Source organism: Abramis brama (assembly GCF_963993115.1).
Source record: "Abramis brama genome assembly, chromosome: 23".
Classification (NCBI taxonomy): Eukaryota; Metazoa; Chordata; class Actinopteri; order Cypriniformes; family Leuciscidae; genus Abramis; species Abramis brama.
In genome coordinates, this window is record NC_139985.1 from 28,256,716 (window position 1) to 28,270,790 (window position 14,075).

The 14,075-nt window shown below is 37.6% G+C and overlaps 1 protein-coding gene across 3 annotated transcripts; it reads left to right on the forward strand.

Annotated features, from left to right (window-relative positions):
* Window positions 1–19: 19 nt before the first annotated feature.
* Window positions 20–10,785, forward strand: ppp1r3db (protein phosphatase 1, regulatory subunit 3Db). Of its 3 annotated transcripts, none has more exons than XR_014604411.1 (3): window positions 20–158; window positions 6,611–9,566; window positions 10,500–10,785. XR_014604411.1 is itself a non-coding variant. In XM_084101987.1 (2 exons), the coding sequence occupies exon 2, from the start codon at window positions 6,625–6,627 to the stop codon at window positions 7,504–7,506; it is 882 nt and encodes a 293-aa protein (XP_083958113.1). In that variant the 5' UTR covers window positions 20–158; window positions 6,611–6,624; the 3' UTR covers window positions 7,507–10,096. The 3 variants fall into 3 exon arrangements, 1 of the variants encoding a protein (XP_083958113.1); XR_014604412.1 differs by having other exon boundaries at window positions 6,611–9,518; XM_084101987.1 differs by lacking the exon at window positions 10,500–10,785 and having other exon boundaries at window positions 6,611–10,096.
* Window positions 10,786–14,075: the final 3,290 nt, after the last annotated feature.

Genomic DNA, 14,075 nt, shown 5'->3' on the forward strand with positions numbered 1-14,075 from the left:
CGACTACTCCTCCTATGAGATCAGTTAAATGTCATAGGCGCTTGATCTCTGCGTATATTATTACAGACACTCTGAGTGCAGAGGTCTTTTCCACCTTAAAATTATATGTGTTTATTAATCTTTCCGAGGTCGTTCTTCGTAAAGTTGCCGTAATTGAGGTAAGAATCTGTTGCCAGATCTAGAGATTTACACTGAACATCTTGATTATATATATATATATATATATATATATATATATATATATATATATATATATATATACCTATAAGAGACCTGTCAACTTTGCTTATTAGCCTAAATCAGAAGTAGGCTCGTTGTAACACACATGGTTTTAAAACTTTCCATACATGCTAGCATGATGAAACTTAGTGTATATTTACTAGTTGCCATATCAACACTATATAGAAAAAAAACAAATGCGTCAAAATTAAAAATATGTCTGGAAGATATCACTGAACATTTATTTAAGCATAGCAAGTACAAGTACATTTCTTACTGAAGTTAATTTTTCATCTCAGTATTTTTGTATTTAAAATCAGACAAATCTGATATTATTTTAATCTTGTTATTTAACTGTTAAGATACAGAAGTTATTTAATGCAGATATAACCAGCAGAAGACACTAGCCGGGTTTAAATCCCAGTTGTGCTGGTGGGGCATGTTGTCACACTGTGTTACAATGTGCCCCATTAGAACTATGATATTATAGGCTATTCCATACTTTTATGATTGCTATTGAGGAAAAAGGTGAATAAAGACTGAGGGCCATATTTTTAACGATCATGGTCTAAAGCGCAGGGCGCAAGTTCACTTAGGGCGTGTCCGAATACACTTTTGCTAGTTTAACGATGGGAAAAATTATCGGCGCTCCTGGCGCATGGTCTAAAAGGGATGTCCCTATTCTCTTAATGAGTAATGGGTGTGTTTGGGGATTTACGTGCGTTAAACCAATCAGAGTCTCATCTCCCATTCCCTTTAAATGCCAGCTGCGCTCGCGCCATGGCAGATTCGCTATTTACATTACGGAATTTGATAGTGAAAAGACCGAAGCCGTCTCCAGAGCGCAAACGGATCTGCTCGTGCGCGAGGTAAAAGTGCGCAAGCAGACCATCTACGGGACAAGCCGGATTCCACCATATCTTTATGTACACAATAATAATATTTTACAATGTAATCCTTTTATTTAAAATATGTGGCATGTTTGTGTGCTGTTGTGCGTCCCTGTGTGTTTAATAAGCAGAGTGTACGCGCGTTGTGGACGCGCACATTACTAACGCGCTCTTTAAATAACAAAAAATTAAATATTGCACCATTGACTTTAGACCAGGTTTCAGTTGGTCAATGGCTCAGTCTATTTCAGTTCCTCAAAATAGCAACGTGCCAACAATGCCCAGAACACACCTCTTTTTCAGACCAGCAGCCCATGGGCCCACAAATGGGCGCAAATGCATTTGCTATTTAAACAACGTGGTGCAGGACTTGAAAATGAAAACTGCGTCAGGCTGAAACTAGCAAAAAACATTTGCATTGTGCCTGGCACTGCATTGCGCCGGGTGTAAGATAGGGCCCTGAGAGTCAATATTCAGAAATTATTCATTATTATTAGCCTATGTTTTGAACTATGCTGTAGCCTATAGTTGTGTTTTGTGGTGTGTTTGTTGCCACTAAAAAATTACTTTATTACGATTTTGCAAAAATTGCAATATTTTATATGAAAAAGTTAATAATTGGATTTTATTGACAAAATATTTTAGTTTGTCTTGTATATTTTTTTATTAGATCAGATAACATTTTAATCTGTCATATGGTGGTCATGTTACAGACCTATGGGGCATGTTGTCACATTTCACTTCCATTCTTTCGGGGTAAATCAAGAAAAAAGTATACACTGTATTAATGAAACAAAACCACATAATTGTACTAGACTGTGAAATTAATGTTGAAAAAACAAAACAAAACTCTGAACCCCAAGTGAATTTACACAAACTGAGATAGTCAAAAAGTGTTAGGTTGTGCCCCGCTCTCCCCTAAGCGTTACGTGTTACTCGTTTATGTTTTTAGGCTTTAGTATTAGGTGAACATTAGCCTGGCAAGCCAGACCTACATCAAGATGTTAGGTCTGGCAACTCACCATTGTCAGGGCTCAATCTGAGGGGCGGGATAAACGGCTGTCTTTCAAATTCGCTCGGCATGCAATAGGACAGCGCTACAACCACAGTGGCGGTTCTAGACCACAGTAACTGGGGGGCCAGGCAGGGGCCACTTGTGCTTTTAGGGGGCACACCTTTAACATTTATCTTAACCTATTTTCAGTATTATTTCAAGTAATTTTTCACCATGTCATGCATGACTGCAATCTCTAGCAAAAGCTAATAAATTATATTAGCTAAGCTAATAAAACAATTTCAATTCAAATGAATGTTTCATTATGTTTAATTGTAGTGTGATATAATGATCAATAATAACACATTTTTAGCATCTAAGCACATCTAGGCACTTTTTTACACCTGGGGTGGGCGATATGGCAATAATATCATATCACAATTTTCTTTTTTTTTCAGGAAAATCACGATTTTATCACGATTCTTTTTTCATGTTGTTTTTTCTATTTTGCATGTGACTGAGCATTACAGCCAAACTAATGTCCCTATTTTAAAAACAAAGCCTTATAGGTAACAAAATATAGGTAACAAAATATAAAATAAAAAAGAATGGCAGACATTTAGGCCAAAGTGGCGAAGATAAAAATCTTTGTCACTATTTTCTTTGTTATTAAAAATTAAGAACAGAGATACATATTACACATACACAACTTAATATACAAATGAAATAAATGTGCTTTAAATAAATGTGCAGATCACAGTGCTTTATTTTTTCAGCTATAGGTGTATTTAACAGTAGAATTGAAGAAAGTAATTAAATAAACAAATATGAAAATAAAACACAACAGACTTAAAGTTCTCAGTCAAGAGCAGTGAATGATTTCCTCTGTGTGTTTTGTTGTTTTATTAATATTAAAGGGATAGTTCTCCCCCAAAAAAGTCATAATTTACTCTCTTAAGTTGTTTTAAACCTGAATAAGTTTCTTTCTTCTGTTGAAAATAAACGTTATTTGAAAGAATGTGAGTAACCAAACAGTTGATGTACCCCTGTGACTTCCAGAGTATATTTTTTTCCTACTATGTATGGAAGTCAATGGGGACAAGCAACTGTTTGGTTTTGGGTGAATTATCTCTTTAAGGACAAGCGGCAGCATGTTTATTATTAGGGCTACTGTCTCTTTAAGAACTGCACGCGACGCGTCTAATATACACGCATATGACAAGCAGATTTTAATTAATTTTCTCTGTTTGCTTTCACTTTAGACATAACCAACTTTGTTTATGTAAACATTGTCTGTATTTGACAGTATTAGCGCAATATAAGACTCAAAAGATAACTTAGTCCAGTAACAGGCTTTTAGTGCATGTGCGCGTCGAGTGTACGCGTTTAGTAAAGTGCATATTTGAACAGCGCATCAGCAGCGAATGACATGTTTAACCGGCAAGGCTTTAAAGGAACACTCCACCGTTTTTTGAAATAGGGCTTATTCATATTCTTTCATACATTTAGATAGGTGGGTAAATGCATTTTTGTCTCAGTGCATGCATTGTTTTAGTTTGACAGGGTCGGCGCTAGCTTAGCTTAGCACAATGAATGGAATCCTTTGTTGCCAGCTAGCATGGACTGAGTAAAAGTGATAAAAAAAACAAAAAAAACCACGTAATTACTTCTTGTGGCCAGCCTATTCACAACGAGTACAAATAGCGATGAAGATTAACACTAGGCGATTTCTTAGGCAGATACTGACTTGGGACTATATTATGGGGAAGCACAGGCGAAGCACGGCTACTTAGGCGAAGCACTGCTACTTGGGCGCAGACATATTACGCAACACATGAAATCCCACGACTTACCGGTGTGCAAGGAGTCAAAACACAGAAGAACAACACGCGTGATCTGCACCGAGTGTCTTCGCTTTTGGATTGTTTTTTTTGAGAAGTTACAGCAAACATGGTAATTATCTGCGTAGCAAAAGGTTGTGAGAACAAGCAAAGGACATACACGAATGTAATGTTTCACAGAATTCCATCGAATGTGGAACTGAGAAATAAATGGCTAGCTGCTCTGGAGATCTGTACTTCAATGCCTCTTTACAAAATCAAACAGTATCGTGTTTGCAAAGAGCATTTTGCACCGGAGGACTAAGTTACTTTGAAAAAATGGAATATGGGCCTAGAAAGACGGTACTACGTCTGAAACATACGGCTGTCCCCATCCCATCTATTTTCAAAGCACAGGCAGAACAAAGTGCACATGTAAGTTGTCTTTTATTACTCTTCCTTATGTTAATCTGTGTCTTTATTCGGTTGTAAGATAGATGCTGAGAAGCTGTAACGTTATATAGACTACGGTTCAAATAACGTTAGCCTCCTCTAGTATAACCTCATGTTGAATTCAACCTGTTTAGCATGAACAACCAAACTAAAATAAAAACCGCTGTTATCGTTACCTGTAAAATGAAATGACTGAGGGCTAAGTTAGCTATATTTCTCTCACCGAGTTAGGCTCAGGAGTTTTAGTATAACTACTATGAGGAGAAGGCTACAAGCAGTTTACTATACATGTGTCATGTTTAAAATAATCACTTACTCTGTGGACAGCTGTCCATTTGGTCCATTCGGCGTGGGGCGTTTTTTCCAGTTCACTTTATCACACCGGAAAAAAAAATCGAGTACTGCCGGATGGATCAGCGCCGTGAAATCCTCGGTAGCTGTGACACAACTGCGGGCACGCTCATCTTGATCTGACACGTTGAGCCTGGTTATCGATGGCAGTAACTTGTCCCACTCGCCACAGCACAGACACTCTATTTCAGTCGGCATATTCCCCCACATTCACACCACCAGTTCGTGCTGGCTCTCATCCTCACGTCCTCGGGCTGTTGAGCGATCGCAACCTCCGCCTGTCGTTCTATTTCCACTCATTTTCTGTAAACTCTTGTATATAGGTATAGTTCTGGCTCACACAAAATCAGCCATGTTCATCGCCATTCATGTACTGTAGGGAAAATAGCCAGGCAGCTACTATTCACACCGGTATGTTGACGGAAGTCGTGGGATTTCATGTGTTGCGTGATATCTCTGCGCCCAAGTAGCTGTGCTTCGCCTAAGTAGCCGTGCTTCGCCTGTGCTTCCCCATAATATAGTCCCAAGTTAATATCTGCCTAAGAAATCTGCATCGCTATTTGTACTCGTTGTGAATACGCAGGCCACAAGAAGTAATTACGTGGGTTTTTTTTTTTTTTTTTGATCACTTTTACTCAGGACATGCTAGCTGGCAACAAAGGATTCCATTCATTGTGCTAAGCTAAGCTAGCGCCGACCTTGTCAAACTAAAACAATGCATGCACTGAGACAAAAATGCATTTACCCACCTATCTAAATGTATGAAAGAATGTGAATAAGCCCTATTTCAAAAAACGGTGGAGTGTTCCTTTAAAGCACATGCAAATGATGAACTTTTGTGAACTGCAGTGTCCCGTTCCTCTGCGTTAACATTTGATGTGAATATACGTCGTGCTGCAGTGTAGCCTATAGATGAAGGCGCCGCAACTGATAAAATGCGCAGTTGTTTGGTGTGATTTTACAATTCCAAATTTAGGGGGGCCAGAGGGGGGGCCAAGCTTGGTGACACGGGGGCACTTTTGCTGCCGCTAGCGTGCGTCTAGATTTCTAGGCTAGGTGAATATAGCATAATGAAGAAATTATTAGGCTAGTGTGTCCAAAAAGGATTTAGACACTTTATGGCAAAGTTGGAAAAAAAATAATTCTGAATGTCTTGTCTTTACATTAACATAAAGTTTGCCATTATTTTGGCAAAAACAACATGTAACCAAATTTAAGGTTATTTTGGTTAGAAGTGTGTTACTCATAGCTGGACTATATCAGGTCTATAGTTAACCTAGACGGTGAAATGACTTGAAATTGCTTGCTGGGAAGCAATTGATAGATTTAATCTGCGCGATTTACTGCAAATCTTCTGCGATTTTCCCCTTAGTTGGTCAAAACAAAAGTGGATGTTACTTACTTGTTCAGAGGACATTTTCTGGTGTTGTAAATTCTTATGTTGGTCATACTTCCAAAAGTATAATCTGTGATTGCGAATGTCAGTATCCACACCGTACACAACCCACGTAATGTTGATAATTCCGCGAATAACTGCAATTGCAGATTTCGAACAGAGATGGCGACAAAGAGGAAAAACTACAGACTGCAGCTTTAAGTTAATATTACTCAGTACTTAAATGTATAATTACACTGTTAAGACATCTTCAAATAAAGTGTAACTGAAAATTGAAATGATAAAACAATTCTGTATTTGTACACTTTATAGTTGTTAAAAAAGAGTGGTCAATAGTTTGCAAAAATGCCTAAAAAATATTTACGTTCCGGAAAGCTGCTACTTGGCAAGTACAGAAACACTCATATATTTTCACCTGTGACTTATACGTGAAACTACATAATTTGTGTATTGCATATCTTCTTACATATTCTCCTTTTGCTCATAGTAAGCACAGTGAGAATGGAGTCTCATCCGCATGGATCTGGACCTGCCTTGCAGTTCACAAGCGTTTTTAATGAAACATTAAGACCTGTCAAGAGCTTTCACCTTCCGAACATCTCCAACTCACTTCCACACAGGACCCCGGTGGCAATACGACCCCCGAGCCCAAACCCAGGTCCTGCTCAGTGTCCCGTGGGCCGTCGCAGGCCGTCCTGCGAGCCGGAGCCGAAGCCCATCATGAGGAGACGTGCGAGATCCCTCTCGTCCTCCACAGACGCGCACTCGTGCAGGAACATGCAGGTCCGCTTCGTGGACTCCCTAGGGCTCGAGCTGGAAGATGTGAAGTTCTTCAAGGCCAGCGAGGATCCGCGAGTGCCGGTCCACGTCATCACAAGACTTATGGCCAGTTCTGAGCTCGCATCCAGGAAAAAGCTGGAGCTGGAGCTTCCTTACTTCCAACCGGCCTTCCCTGATAATATAAGTGCCGAGTCTGGATTCCTCGAGCGCTTGATCCAGCAGAGAGTTTCCCTGGAGCAGATGTTTTACTCCGAGCTGGGGATTATAGGAACTGTGCAGGTGCTGAATCTGGCGTATGAGAAAGAGGTGACGGTGGTCTACTCGTTCACAGACTGGAAGAGCCGTGCGGAGAGTAAAGCGAGCTGGATCTCCACAGTCCACAGAGACGGGTCTGATCCGGAGTCTGATGTGTTTCGTTTTCACCTGCCTGTCCCTCCGTTCATCATGACTCCTGGAGCCGTGCTGCAGTTCGCCATCCGCTTCCGGGTCACAGGATCCGAGTACTGGGACAATAATGCTGGATGTGATTATAAACTGACCTGCCAGACGTATAAATTAACGGTGCCTAGAGAGTGTGAAGATAGTTTGGTGCATTTCGTTTGACTCTCACCTCGTTGCATTGAGATATAAACTTACACATCATCTGAAGGATCTCTTATAGAGCCACGCTTTTGCACAAGCATGCAAAGTTGGAAGTTATCATTAAAGGATTAGTTCACTTCAGAATTTAAATGTCCTGTTAATTCACTCTCCCCCACGTCATCCAAGATGTTCATGTCTTTCTTTCTTCAGTCGAAAAGAAATGAAGGTTTTTGAGGAAATTATTCCAGGATTTTTCTCCATATAGTGACTTCAATGGGGTCCAACGGGTTGAAGGTCCAAATGTGAGTTTCAGTGCAGCTTCAAAGTCTCGACATGATCCCAGCCGAGGAATAAGAGTCTTATCTAGACAATCCATCGGACAATTATTTTAAAAAAAATAAACATTTCTATACTTTTGAACCACAAATGCTCGTGTTGCACTAGCTCTGCGATACGTAATCCCGTTGAAAGGTCACGCGTGACATGCGGGAAATACCAACCTAGTGTTTACAAAACCAACGTGCAAAGACTAAGTCAAACGCCATTTACAAAAATAATAATAAATAAAAGCTAAAACAACAATGTCAGACGATTTTGAAGTTGGAGAAAATGAGATGGAGTTTTTCACACTACCCTACATTTTCAGGTTACCGTCAGCCTGATTACGTAATGCATCGCAGAGCTCGTGCAAGACGAGCATTGTGGTTAAAAAGTATATATAAGTATAAACATTTTATTTAATTTTTTTATTATAAAATGGCTGCTGGTTTGTCTAGTTAAGACTCTTATTCCTCGTCTGGGATCGTGTCGAGACTCACATTTGGACCTTCATCCCGTTGGACCCCATTGAAGTCACTATATGGAGAAAAATTCTGGAATGTTTTCCTCAAAAACCTTCATTTCTTTTCAAATGAAGAAAGAAAGACATGAACATCTTGGATGACGTGGGGGAGAGTAAATTATTAGGAAATTGTAATTCTTAAGTGAACTACTCGTTTAAAATGGCTCTAATTTCAGGACTGACTACCACCCAAGAACAATTAGCAGATCGCTTCAGTGTTATTACTGCAGGAGACTTTTGTCTTTAATTGTCTCTTCAAAAATAGAACAAACTTCATGCACATTCTTTCAATTCCTTTAGAACTCAGAGCTCGTCCGCGAGCGCTATTCATTAACATCTCTTTGAGTCGGTCTTGTTGTGTGTGACTGATTGTCTTGCATGAGTTTTACACTAAACATTTATTTGGATTATATGGCAACACTTTACAGTAAGGTTCCATTTGTTAACATTAGTTAACATGAACTAACAATGAGCCATACGGCAACGTTAATTTCAACATTTACTAATACACTCTTTAAAATCAAAACTTGTATCTGCTAACGCACGGTGAACTAACACAAACACTGAACAATTGTGGTTTAACAAAAGTTAATAAATGTTGTAAAAATATATATTGCTCATATTGCATTAATGTTAATGGTAATCTCAGATTTCATTTATAAAGCACTTTCAAAACCAAAAAAAAAAAAACGAACCAAAGTGCAATAGGCCTACATAAATAACATATAACTCTAAAAATCAAACAAACATAGAATTGTCCATCCATAGCAAATCACTTTACAGTATCAGACCTAATCAAACACCCAAAGCCTGATAAAAGTGTTACCAATTATCCAATGAGGTTTTGTACATTTTTTCTGTTGTGTCTAACATCTTTTCCAGGTGTGATATGTGCAATAGACATTAAAGTGATCATGTAATGCACAAGCTGACTTGGCAAGTTATTGTATAATGCACTTATCTTTATTCGATTCCGATGTTACTCGTTTTACCCCATGCAGCGAAACAAGGTTATTTATGCTCTCAAAGTTTGTATTTTTAGAGAAGGATACATTTGAGTGATCATTGTTTATGTGACTCTTGCATTGACCTTTGCCCGACAGAGATTTGTGTATCAGTAAATGGCATCTGAGGAAGGCCATCAATGCGCTTCTGAATCTACAGCTGGAAGAGCACATGATCGAAACCAGAGGTCAGGTCTAAAAATATACATCGTCTTTAAACCAATAACAAAACTACTGTAAGTACACCTTCACTTTTGACACATAACCGGACAGTTGCAGTGCATATCTGACATTCGTTATTTGATGTAGGTTGTGTTTTCTATTGCAATATAACTTAATTAAACAAAAGCTATATCTAGAGTTATTGTCCTTGAATAAATGTTTATGATTTTTTAAATATGTTATACTTAATTTTTATTTATTTCATTTCTTTAATTGTATAACAATGAATAGTTGTGAAGGAGGTTGTTGATCCTCAAAGAAAGCATCTTTGGTTTTAAGCACTTCTGTGAGTGAACACTAGGTGGCGCTGTGAATCAGCAATTCTTCAACATATGATTAAAAAAGGACAATAAAGGCAGACTGATGTCCACAACTCCTCAGAACAGTCGTTTTGTTTCTTGTTTAGTTTAGTTGGCTTTATTATTATTTTTATCTGAATGTTGGATAATGTGCAATATTACATATTCATAGGCACTACTTATTATGTGTTTTTAAATAAATAACTATCTGTATGACAAACTGTGACCTTATTTGTCAGCTTATGTGTGTGAAATAAACAAATGGACCCTTTTCACATTTCCGGGGTTCTCAGAAGCGGTAGTTGAACTGGAGACGACAGCAAATATCATTTTTGTATTTGCATCTGCAAGAAAGATCTGCGTTTCAATGCCCTGACAGAGAGATATTAGCCTGTTCAGTGGCTCAGGCGTCCAGTTTTTCCAATGAAAGGAGGCTGACCCAGTTTAGGAGCTAATTTTTTATGCATGAGCTTTAAATGCCTTCATTAATATTAATCATTCCGTGCAAATAAGCGCATATAAAAGAGGAGGTTAGATGCAGATCTCATTATATTCAGGAGGGATTTTAAATTGATGATAGCAGTGAAAAGGTTTATGGCTGAGAACGTAAACCCATATTCTACATTTACACTGTGTCTTTGTCTTTAGGCCTGCACTGACTGACAGCCACGGCAGGAAGTGACATCACTCATCAGTTCAAGCTCTGTGTTATATCACACACATCAATCACTCCTCACATCATTCCTGCTGTCAGTAATATAATCAGCATGCTGAACATATACTGTTCTGCCAGCAGACCTGTGGACTGAGAACACATCAGATAATGTGTGATTGTTGAAACGTTAAACACATCTACCAGTGCTGATCTGACATTCACACGTTGTTATGTAGATCTTATAAAACCAGTGGAGAATATCTGCCAGTGTTATTTTATTACTAGCCTATTTGTATTACTTTTTAAAAAAAAAAATATATATATTTTTTTAAGGTACACTATGTAACTTTTTTGGTTCAAAATCAAAAAATAAATAAATAATGAGTCAATACATCATCAACCCTCTTCCGAAACATGTGTATGTCTTACCCTGATTCACTACGGTAAGCTTATTATAAGTGTTTATATTTCAACCTGACAGGATGGTTTTCACAGGGAAATTGCGTACATGTGTCTCGTCAAATCCGTAATTAGGTTACTATAGTGTGTGTGTATGTGTGTGTGTGTGTGTGTGTGTGCGTGTGTGTGTGTGTGTGTGAACAGAGGAGAGTCTGTTGGAGAAAAGAGAACGAGACCGAGCTCGTAATAAAACAAGAATCAACATCAGATCCTCTGTGTCTGTGTGTGTGTGTGTGTGTGTGTGTGTGTGTGTGTGTGTGTGTGTGTGAACAGAGGAGAGTCTGCTGGAGAAAAGAGAACGAGACCGAGCTCGTAATAAAACAAGAATCAACATCGGCTTGGCTTTAGGAGATGGAGAATTGAGGGGTTTGAGATGTTGTAAAAGCGACGTGTTTTATTACACGTCGCTTTTACAACATTAAAAGTAAGTAAGATAACACATAAGATAAGGTCAGTAAGATAACATATAACAGATAAACTGTCAGAGAGTTCACTGTAAAGCATTATCTGTTGTGAAGATCATCTCATTATGGTTGTTGTGCTGGAGTTTATTAATGAGTAAAACTACAGTAACTCTTCAGCTTGAGATCTTTCATCTAAACTGGTTATATCTCTAGCAGTGAATGTTTTATGATCAGCAGGAGAATCATATTAATCCGCACAGAGCCGAAGCACAACCACAACCACAACAATGTTCTTCTGCAAAATACATGCAGTTTTGTTTTTTCACCACTAGAGGGACAAAAGATTCATCGAGTACGTTCACATTTTGTAGTAGTCAAAAGTAGGTCTAAATAGTTTTTATTTCAGTTTTGGTTATTTTAGTAGCCTATCAAGATAAATGAAACTGAGAAATTGTGTTTACATAATATTAACTTAAGTTTTTTATGGTTTATTTTATTTCAAGTAACAAAGATGTTTTTTTGATGCTTTTAGTTTCAGTTAACAATAATAACCCTGATCTCTGCATATTTTTCCTCTCCCCAAATTTGTCATAACCGCAACACAATAATAAATAATTTAATAAGAAGGCTTATATTGACCTATTCATATTTTCAAATTGAAAATATATTATATTACCTATTCAAAAAGTTTTCACAGGTAAATTACAATTTTAACAATATTTCAAGTGTAATTTATAAGATTTGTTGTATTTTGAACCCAATCTTTCTTTGTAAAAGACATTAAGTTAATCATACAGATTTCAAAGTTAAGGATTCATTAGTTTGAATATACATTGAATCAAACACTATAATAACATCTTAGTTGATAATTCAGTATACTTTATTTTAGACCAAACATCCATGTTTCGGTCGTGACGGCACATTTTCGGTAGTGACCACATCACATTACAGAATTTTAACTCGCATAATAAAACACTACTAAAACATAAGATACTAATGATTTTCATCATAACTGTACAAAAATGTTGTTTATTTCCCCCAAATAAATGATTATGTGTTCCCTTTTGTCACTATCAAAACGAAAATGATGGCATGTTTCGGTCATAACTGTTTCGGTAGTGACAATTTTAGATACTTTTGAGCCTATTTCAAAGATGATAGCCAGCACATGCTTACCTAGCACAGTTCTGAACAGTGGTGCACACATAAAAACTAAATTTGATGGAATTAACCCCAAAAAAGTTTCCTTAATTGCAGAAAAAAGGTTTTTGGTGAGAGAGAGAGAGAGAGAGAGAGAGAGAGAGAGAGAGAGAGAGAGAGAGAGAGAGGGAGGGACAGGAATATTTCCTGATAAAAATGTAGGTGTGTGTTTAAAATCAGTCTCAGCCAATGGACTAAAACACACACTGTTTCGGTAGTGACATGAAAATGCGGGACACATTTTTTAAAATAAAGTTTCATGATTTAAAAATAAAATATAAAATAAATGTGGGGTTTTTTTTACTTTACTTTCTAAATGAAATCAAAACGATATTTTTAAAAACAACAATGGAAAAAATTGGGGGGAAAAAATTCAATATAATTTTCACAAGTTGAAATTTAGGGGTTAGGGTTCGGGACAGCCACCTCCCAATTGAAAGTACCGAATAAATTATGATTTTATACATATTAAGCTTACTTATATTTTAAATATTATTGTGGGATTCAATAGATAATAGAAGGATCTTAGTAAACATCTAAAATTTGAATACTTAAATGCTTTTTAAATGTGTTTTTTGGTTGTCGGACGGCAGTTTGCACCAATTCTGTAGAATGGCCCGTATACAAAAGTAATAATGTGATGGACAAGCATGAATTTCAAGATGTCTTAACATGAACTGCAGGGACTGAGTCATTTTGGGAGTGGTTAGTCTGAAGGTCTTGAAATTACCACTGTGTAAAATTACACATTTCACATTGCAAAGGAAAATTGCAGTAAACAGTGTTTGTGTGTCTAAGTGTGTTGCTGGCACAAATCTTCCTTCACCACAGACAGCGATGAATGTGACGCTGGAAAATCTCCATTAGAAGGAGAGAAGACTCAGCTGCTTAAAAGTGCACTGTTTTCTGTTAGTCATGCAATTGCATGCGCAAAATGTTCCTATTAAGTGACAGATGATGATCTGTGGTGAGAAACACACACCTGCCTGCTTCACATCGGGTCAGAAGAGCTTCATGTCTCTGTTCTGGAGAGTTTAGAGCAGATTTCAGATCTTATTGACGACTACTGTCATAGAGGAAGACTTTATACTCACTCTCACAGGTTGGACAGTGTTAACTCTGTCTCTTTCTCTGCTGTTTCTATAAAGCTCCTTTGGAGAATAAAATGAGACATTAATGAGACAGTAGTTGTTGATCTATAGTACGAATGTATGACCCGAGGTCATTTCTGATCCGGTCTGTCCATGGGAACTGAAACCATGACTTGAGCAACTACTATAGTAACGCACCACATTTGTGATTTTACTTTGATAAGGGTTTACACAGACTTCACGTGTTGGAGAACACAACGGTTAAAAAGAAAAAACAAAAACTAGTGATCAACAGTGCTGTAGTTTCTCATCATATGTTTCAGTGATTATGTAAATATTGTCTTTTGTTCGTCACTTCTTCATTAAGCTCCGAGGGAAATGGTGTGTGTGTGTGTGTGTTGTAAGATTAGTGTGT